The sequence below is a fragment of the Cynara cardunculus genome (assembly GCF_001531365.2).
Source record: "Cynara cardunculus var. scolymus isolate 2C chromosome LG 9, CcrdV1, whole genome shotgun sequence".
Classification (NCBI taxonomy): Eukaryota; Viridiplantae; Streptophyta; class Magnoliopsida; order Asterales; family Asteraceae; genus Cynara; species Cynara cardunculus.
In genome coordinates, this window is record NC_037536.1 from 7294411 (window position 1) to 7304140 (window position 9730).

The following is a 9730-nucleotide window of genomic DNA, read 5'->3' on the forward strand; positions in this document are numbered from 1 at the left end:
CTCCTTAAGATAGTCTGGTACTGATTGAGTGATTAGCTCAACCATTAAGCATTTCAAGCCCATGCAAAGCCCACACACTATAAACCTAATCAATTGCTTCTTCAATCCAACAAGAATGGGCAGCAACAATTAATCGAAATTGGAATTGGATGATGATAAAATTATCAAAGATTCGGATTCCTTATTTTGATTAAAAATGTGTTATATTAAGTGCATTCAGTTGGAGCAGTATTTTTGGTTTCATCCTGTTGTCGATGACAACATAAAAAGGGTTGGTCTTCGATCTGGTTATCACCATATCCGAAGATGTCTACATTCCAAACACAGAATTTCTAGTAATGCCTTTCGGGTTAACTAATGTCTCATCTACCTTTCAAGCCATTATGGACCAAGTTTTCAATCCATTCTTGCAATAAAAGTTATCGGTATTTTTAAGTGTTTAAAGGATCATTTACATCACTTGGAAATTATCCTTTCAAGCCTAGGGCAACATTAACTCTTTGCCTAACTATGAGCAAATGCAACTTTCTGTATATGAGGAAGAATTGTATGCCTTGGTGTTTGCGGTTCAGCCCTATTTCTTGTAATAATTATCTAACAAGTGTACTCATCACTTCCAATGGATTACAAGGACTTGCCAAAACTCATATCATACTTTCTCAATATTAGTGATCATATCATATCATAATGTAACACCATCATATCATACTTTCTCAATTAAGAAAGCTGTCAAATCACTTTTAGTACAAATTTGAGAAAGTATGATATGATCACAGAATTGAGAAAGTTGTCAGATCACCAAAAGTGTTACAAAACTCAATTTTGTACTAATTCTTAAAGTATGATATGATGGTGATGGTGATGATGATTTGACAACTTTCTCAATTTTGTACTAATTGAGTTTTGGAATACTAACATACAACACAATATCCTACCAGAAGTGTTATAAACATATTCATCGAAACATTGTAAAACTCACTTTTTTGGTACGTATACAAAACTTATACATGTCTGTTACATATCTTATCGTACAAAGTATGGTCCGATAAGGAACCTTATCGTTCATAATGTTGTCCGATAAGGACCTTTATCGCCCAAAGCCTTGTCCGGATTGAGTGTTCATCGCCCATGTGTTATCTGGTGAGAGCAGTCATCGCTCATGTGTTGTCCGATAAGAACAACTATTGCCCTTAGTGTTGAAACTGTTTTAATGCCATTCCTGGCTAAAAAATGATAGATTTGATTACGTTTTATGAGGGAATAAGGGTGACATATCAAATAGAGGTGTACCATGGGATAATGGTGACATATCAAGGAGAAATGTATTATAGGCTAAGAGTGACATATTAAGGAGAAATGTACCATGGGATAAGGATAACAATTATGAAATATGTATTATGATCATAACTCTTGTTGTCACATACATGAGATGGAATGATTCAGAGTTAAAATTTTTATGTGATATGAAGACTTGGAATTATTGCTCTTATTGATATGATAACAATGACGTTGTGCAGATGAGGAAAATGGCTTATAGCCAAAGGCTTTAATTGTCTGTGTTTCGAATAAACAATATTTTTGAGATATTAGATATTACACTTCAAATTGTTCAAAAGAGTAAAGGTTTGATAAAGAACCCAGAGGGTCTCTGGTTATTATTAAAACCCATTTTCTTTTAAGTTCAATATAATTTTTATTTTTAAGCTTTAGCCAATAACCAAGAGCTCCGGTTGGTCGCATTCCTTTGTAAGATTTAAAAGTTGAGATTAGGAGTTGGTTCTTATGAGCCATAAGAGCACTGAGAATTTTCGTTCGAATGATGTGAGAACCTGAGTAGTTACATTCCATGTGTGGTAAGAAATAAATTTATAACTCACATTTTTGTTTGTGATATTGGAGTGATATTTTATAAAAGTTGTTGGATATTCATAAAATTACAAATATGATTTTATAACAGGTTAGATATTCTAACCCTCAATTTGTATTTCAAAAATGTAGATTGTAGGTGAGGCTATATCAAGAGATAAAGGGAGGGGAAAATGTGAAATTTTTTTTGTTATGCTTACTTGATTTATGAAGAACATGTTAACTGTTGGATTTTTGGAGTACTTGTTTCTATGTCAGTTATGTACAAGTATGTTATGGAAATTTTTGATTGTCAATTCTATAATATAGTTTCTTGTACTATTGAGACCAAATATGCATTAATTGTATTTCTGGATATATGAAATAAATGGTTATATGGAACCTGGGGGCATTACAAATGGTATCAAAGCTTGAGTTTAAGGGATTTAGATATTCAGCATGATATCTAGACTTAAACTGTATTATTTGCATATTAAGGGTCATTGACATAGAGAGAACCATTGGGATAAATATGATGGGTTAAGAGGAGAGTATGCAAGGTAAATTCAAATTACAACTTACCACTGTAATTAGGAATTTACAGGTACATATTTGTACTTAAACACCTTATTATATTTGGGGAATGTGATTATGTAATTATTAATATTGAAAATTTGCAGATGACCAGTAGTTCCCGAAGGACTGAAAGGATCTCCCTCTCCAACCCAAATGATAGAGAAAATTCACCTGAAAATGTTCCAACCAGTTTATCCGAAGGCAGAGGAAGAGGTAGGGGTAGAGGCAATGGAAGAAATCAGGGAGAAGGAAGGCAAGGTCAATCTGAATTACCTCCAAATCAGAATGAATCAATTTCTAGAAATACAAATCAAGAACATGTGCAACAGTCTGAGTATGTGACCCGAGATGTATTAGCAGAAGAAATGAATAAACTAAGAAACATTATGACATTTATTCTTGGGGTACCAACTAGAATTGAAACAGAAAGAGTCGAGGTAAATCCCCAAATTCAAGCTACAACAGTAGAGAGGGTGATTTTAAGATGTTTTTAACTTATAAACCCCCAATATTTTCTAGAGAAAGAGAACCCGTAAAAGCAATGTGCTGGTTGAAAGATATTGAATTTGTGTTCGACACCAGTAAATGTCCAGAGGAAGATAAGATCAGATTTGCAGTATCGATGTTGAAATCTAATGCTTTATATTGGTGGGGCGTGGAATCTTTGGCCAAGCCAGATATCTTGCAAACTATGTCTTGGTCAAGATTTGTCAATCGATTTAAAGAACAATTATGTCCAAAAGTTGCGGTCATACAATTAGATGAAGAATTTTTGAAGTTGGAACAGGGTAGTCGGACGGTACGAGAATATACTGAAAGATTTATTGAACATTCCCGATTTGCAGAACATTATATCTCCATCGAATCTTGAAAGGTTGAAAGATAAATCTGGGGTTTAAAACCCTTAATACGAGAGTTTGTAATTGCCATGAGTCCTGTCACTTTTCCAATGGCAGTAGATGATGCCGAAACTACAAAAAGAAACAAAAACAAGCAGGGGAAAAAGAAAGTGATAGAGAAAAAAAAGTGTGAAGGATCTTCAACCAATTCTGAAGACCAAAGTTTGTAAAAATGGAAAACCGTCATATCCAATGTTTTGGTGAAATAGAAACAGTATCCGACACACGATATGGAGCTTGCGGCCATGGTATTTGCATTAAAGATTTGGAGGCATTATTTGCTGGGAACTAAATATCAGATTTTCACATATCATAAAAGCCTTCAACACTTTTTTAATCATATAGAATTGAATATGCGGCAACGATGGTGGATTGAATTGGTTAACAATTATGATTGTGAAATTCTTTACCATCCAGGAAAGGCAAATGTGGTAGCTGATACTCTTAGCAGAAAAGAAATAAGTGGTACGATCAAAGCAGTTGCAATGAGAAACAAATTTGACTCCAGATCTTCACAATGAAATTTTAAGATGTCAAGATGAAGCTATCAAAGAAAACAATTTCAAAGCAGAAAGAGTTGGCAAGATGATTTTAATTTTGATAAAGAATGACAAATGAATTCTATGCTTTTAAGGCAGGATTGGATACCGTGTTTTGGGAATATTCGAGAGTTAATTTTCGATGAAAGTCACAAATCATGATATTCGATTCATCCAGGTACTTATAAAATGTATAAATATTTAAAACTGTTTTATTAGTGGCCAAAATTGAAGAAAAATATCGCAAGATATGTAGAACGGTGTTTGACGTGTCTGCAAGTAAAGATCGAACATCAAAACCATATGGAAATTTACAGTTTTTGGAAATTCCTGTGTGGAAATGAGATCATATCACGATGGATTTTGTCATTAAATTACCACAAACTCCAAAAGAGATGCCATATGGGTTATCATAGACCGTTTAACTAAATTTGTGTACTTTCTACCGATTAAAGTAAATTATCCTTTAGAAAGGTTGATAAACATTTATATCGAAGAAATTGTAACTCGTCACAGTGTTCTGTTATCCATCATCTCAGATAGGGATAGTAGATTTACCTCAAAGTTTTGGGAGAGTTTTCAAAAAGTCATGAGATCTCAAATCAGATTAAGTACGACATATCATCCCCAAACCGATGGACAAAGTGAAAAAAACAATTCAGACCCTTGAAGATATGTTAAGGGCTTGCATAATTAACCTCGGGGGATCATGGGAAAATCATCTGTCTTTGATCGAATTTGCTTACAATAACAGTTATCACTCCAGCATCCAAGCGACACCTTATGAGGTTTTGTATGGCCGAAAGTGCAGAACGTCGTTGTGTTGGAATGAAGTGGAAGAAAGACAGTTAACTGGTCTAGAAATTGTTCAGATAACTTCTGAAAAGATTGAACAGATACGTGAACTTATTAAAACAACCCAGGATCAACAGAAGAGTTATGCAGATAAGCGTCGTAAACCGATTGAATTTTTAGTAGGAGATCTTGTGATGTTGAAAGTTTCTCCATAGAAGGGTGTTGTAAGATTTGGAAAAAGAGGTAAACTCAGTATGAGGTATATTGGGCCATTCAGAATATGTAAGCGGGTCGGTTTGGTTGCATATAAGTTAGAATTACCAGAGGAACCTTTATAGCCCAAAGCCTTGTTCGGATTGGTGTTCATCGCCCAAAGTGTTATCTGGCGAGGGTGTTTATCACCAAATCCTTGTCCAGATTAGGTGTTCATTGCCCAAAGTGTTATCCGACAAGGGTGTTTATTGCAAAGCCTTGTCCGGTTAGGTGTTCATCACCCATGTGTTGTTCGGATTGGGTGTTCATCTCCCATGTGTTGTCCAGTGAGGGTGTTCATCGCCCATGTATTGTTTGGTGAAAGCAGTCATCGCTCATGTGTTGTCCGGTGAGGGCGGTCACCGCTCATGTGTTGTCCGATAAGAGCAGTTATTGCCCTTAGTGGTGAAACTGTTTTAATGCCATTCCTGGCTAAAAATGACAGATTTGATTACGTTTTATGAGGGAATAAGAGTGACATATCAAGGAGATGTGTATCATCGGATAAGATGACATATCAAGGAGATGCGCATTATAGAATAAGAGTGTCATATCAAGGAAAGATGTACCATGAGATAAGAGTGACAATTGTGAATTTTGTGTTATGATCATAACTCTTGTTATCATATCCATGAGATGCAATGATTCAGAGTTATCATTTCTATGTGATATAAAGACTTAGAATTATTGCTCTTATTAATATGATAACAATAACGTTGTGCAAAGGAGGAAAATGGCTTATAGCCAAAGGCTTTAATTGTCTATGTTTCGAATAAACAATATTTTTGGGATATTGGATATTACACTTCAAACTGTTCAAAAGAATAAGGTTTGATAAAGAACCCAGATGGTCTCTAGTTATTATTAAAACCCATTTTCTTTTTTAAGTTCAATATAATTTTTATTTTTAAGCTTTGGCCAATAACCAAGAGCTCTGGTTGGTCGCATTCCCTTGTAAGATTTAATAGTTAAGATAAGGAGCTCTGGGAATTTTCGTCCGAATGATGTGAAAATCTGAGTAGTTACATTCCATGTGTGATAAGAAATAAATTTATAACTCACATTTTTGTTTGTGATATTGGAGTTGTATTTTATAAAAGTTGTTAGATATTCATAAAATTACAAGTATGATTTTATAACAGGTTTTGGTGATTTTCACCCTGTAATTGCAAAGAAAAGGGATTTCTCACCCTCAATTTGTATTTCAAAAATGTGCATTGCAGGTCACGCTATATCAAGAGATAAAGGGAAATGTGAAATTTAATTGATTTATGAAGAACATGTTAACTGTTGGATTTTTGGAGAAGTTGTTTCTATGTCAGTTATGCATAAGAATGTTATGAAAATTTTTGATTGTCAATTCTGTAATATAGTTTCTTGTATTGTTGGGACCAAATATGTACTAATTGTATTTCTGGATATATGAAATACATGGTTATATGCAATATGGAACCCGAGACTTTACATAAACACAAACTTCCAGGTGACCACCGAGGAGCAAACCCAGAACCTTACAAATTGAGGTACCCTTCTGGTTCTGGGTTGATGCTTTTTCGTTTTAGGACGATGTCAAGTCCAACGTTGAAATTAAACGCCCCAAAAACCTTCTACACGTGTTGCTTTTTTAGTGGTGGTGGGAAATCAAGCTAAAGTCCGTCCATCGTATGAAATATATTACATACAACGAAAATGACAACAATCATGTACATTTTACCTCGTTCATACTCGATCATCTTTGCTATAGCATAAGCATCGAAAAATACTGCTCAAATTCTTTATCAATGGTCATTTTCTCGGTGCCTTGTTCGGTATCTGCATTCATGGCATCAAGTTCAATCTCTAAAAAGCAGGAAATAAAACAAAACATATTAGGGTGCGTTTGGTATGCAGACATGATTGGACAGACGAGACTGATTTTAGGTTTTAATTTGACATGGTAGTTTAGTAATTTACCAAATTTGTCTCATTTCCCTGATTTTTATTTTTATTTTTATTTTTGTCCCACTCTGTATTGTCTGCGACCAAACGCACTCTAAGAACACAGAATAACAAAACTTCAAGATGTTACCTTGGTTGACATTCCATCTTCCTGATGAAAGTACGAAATTATCTGGGATGACTCCATCGGAGCAAAACAAATCGTCCAGTGGCTTGGTGCCGCCATTTTTGTATTCCGAGCTATCAAATTCATCAATGTTTCCACAATCCATCTGCTGCTCCTCAAAACTTGGAGATTCGTACACATTGTAAGCGGGGTTCATAAAATTTTCATCACATGCTTTTGTCTCCGATCGGTCAAGATAATTAACACTAGAATCAAAGAATCTGCTACCCCAATTAACAGATGCATCAGAGTTCTGATCCGGTGGACAAATCTTGAGATAATGCAGCTCGTTTTTAGAATCGATTGATACAGACATGACTGAGTCTGCATCTTCAGAAAAGCTGTTGCTATCTTTTTCCGACCCTTGTTCTATTTGATCATCTATCGAGTGACTATTATAAGTTGACCTCTCTTTTCTACTGTTTCTTAAGTCCTCAATATCAGATTGGATGTTGGATGGAAAACAAGTTTCTGCATTAGAGCTCTTCTCGAAACAGGCGTGTTTTGACACAGGAAGGTCTAAACTTCCATGATGGAATTTTCTCTTGTTCATGTAAAGCTTCCTGGCATGAAGTAGTTTTCTATCAGTATTGCAATTGCTCGAAGAAAAATCACATAAAAATGATGGATATCTAGAAATAATATACGCTCGGAGGGTTGCATTGTCACTTGAGATAACGAAGAAAAGAAAAGGATTAAAAAACTGAAAATATGCTCGATCATGACGCCATGTGTATAGTGGTTATTCTGCTTACAATCTACACCTCGTTCGTTATTTCCTTCCTAACAGATATATCTCCAGGATTTGCAAAATGCTGTGTGATTTCAAGAGGGACTCAAAAACTCTTAAGTTCTTGTTTCAGAGTAAAGCAGTCACCGATTCTTGTTAAGAGTTGCAAACGGATGAACCATCAAGATTTTAGCTTGAATGTTTTCTGGAGGCAGTATATTCAATCACTTCCCCCCGTCCAACGAAAAAAATGATCACGAAAACTCCAAAAGATTCTTAATCTCACACAAGATGCAAACCTTTTTTATTTTTGGTAATTATGGATGTCCAAGCCTACTTGCGCGGACCTCGACTTACGCCATGGGACCCTAAGATAACAACTAGGAAAATCCCTAATGGTTATGAGACTCGAACGGACGACCTGTGGGGAGGAAACTTGGCCATGCCTTTATTTGCCGGTTCAGCTGGCCCTTAAGGTTATAAGTAGCAAACTTTCACCAAGACGAGTGCAACTGTACTTGTTTAACATTTAACAACCTTCCGTATAAGCCTAACGAAACAGAGTAATATGATATCCTCCAAATCAACATAAACTATGGTTGAATGTCATTGGTAGCTTACTACCAACAACTTAATTCACAAGTCTTTTGGTAGGCCTAGACCAAGACCTAAACCCAACCCAACCCAATCCAACCCAACCCAACCCAACCCAACCAGGCCAGTATATCCCATCTGAAGGTGAACAAACCCCACCACCCCCGTGGGTGTTTGGGATGTAACTTGACCTTAGCTCAAAGGAGTAGAGCGGCTGTGGTTCATGAAAACCTCCAAACCAAGACCAAAGCATGATCCCAGAATCATTATACCCAACAACAATAGACTGCTCTCATGTTACCATCTGAAAACCCAAGCCAAAAGCTTCAAATTGACTCATTTATCTCCATATGTACTAAAAATTGGTCAAATATTGTTAGTAGTGCACTGATAAAATGATAATTGATGAGGGATGGGATGTCACACTCCAAAAACCGATCTGAAATTGGGTATTTCCACAAACAAGCTGCAATTGACCTCAAACTGAAAGCAACGATTGCTAGAATCGGACTTCCTAACAAATTAAATTGTTAAATTAACAAGATAATATACTTTTTTCGACATCAAAAGTTAAATATCAGAGCTTCAATTAAGCCCTACTACTACTTCTATTCAGATGCTAAAAGATCAATAATCCAGTAAATGAAAAGGGGGATCTGAACATGAGCTGCTTTTGAAATTGCTAACACATTCAAGCATAGTATAAAGCAAGATACAAAAGGAAAGAAAACAGCATGAATCAGATAAGAGAGAGAGAGAGAGAGAGAGAGATTTGTAAACCTGTTAATGCCACAAGGATCTTCGTCCATTTCAAGCTTGGAATTCATGAAGCAAGAACAGAGAGGATTTCTCCAGAAATTTTGGTATGGTAAAAAGCCAATCTAATCAAGTTGCCTTTTAATCAATCTTGCCCCCCATATGTTTGCATATTTCCAGCAATTTATTACAGAAACGTTGCATCTGTCTTCTTGATGTGATAGAAAAAAGAAAGAAGATTTAAAGAAATATAAATTTAAAGCCTTTTCTAAGAAATATCTTGTTCCAATCCCTATATATTTGGTTTTTATTAATTTCTGTGTAAATATAGCTGATTGTATAAATTAATTTGTTTGTATAGATTTGAATACCGTTTTTTAAGAGAGTTTTTTATTGAATAAAAAAGGTGTGTCAGAAAAACAGCTTAACGAATAAACCATGTTCTGTATTATAAAGTCAGTATCAAACAGTCATACATATTTGACAAAAAAACTGTGAGTTCCGTTCTTTTGGTCCATATGGCGAACAATGGTTATTTAGGTCAGTTAAGTCCCTTCACGTTCACACAAGGATCATGTGAGGACATTTTTGTCTTTTACCATTTTTTTTAGTTTATTCTACTTTTTTTAAATTAAATAAT

At 35.2% G+C, this 9730-nt stretch overlaps 1 protein-coding gene across 1 annotated transcript; it reads right to left on the minus strand.

The window, feature by feature from the left end:
* Nucleotides 1-6489: 6489 nt before the first annotated feature.
* Nucleotides 6490-9357, minus strand: LOC112518634 (protein FAR-RED ELONGATED HYPOCOTYL 1-like). The gene is made up of 3 exons (XM_025126402.1): nt 9115-9357; nt 6975-7573; nt 6490-6718 (listed from the first exon to the last, which is right to left on the minus strand). Exons 1-3 carry the CDS (start codon nt 9159-9161, stop codon nt 6645-6647), a joined length of 720 nt encoding a protein of 239 aa, XP_024982170.1. The 5' UTR covers nt 9162-9357; the 3' UTR covers nt 6490-6644.
* Between the last annotated feature and the right edge of the window lie 373 nt (nt 9358-9730).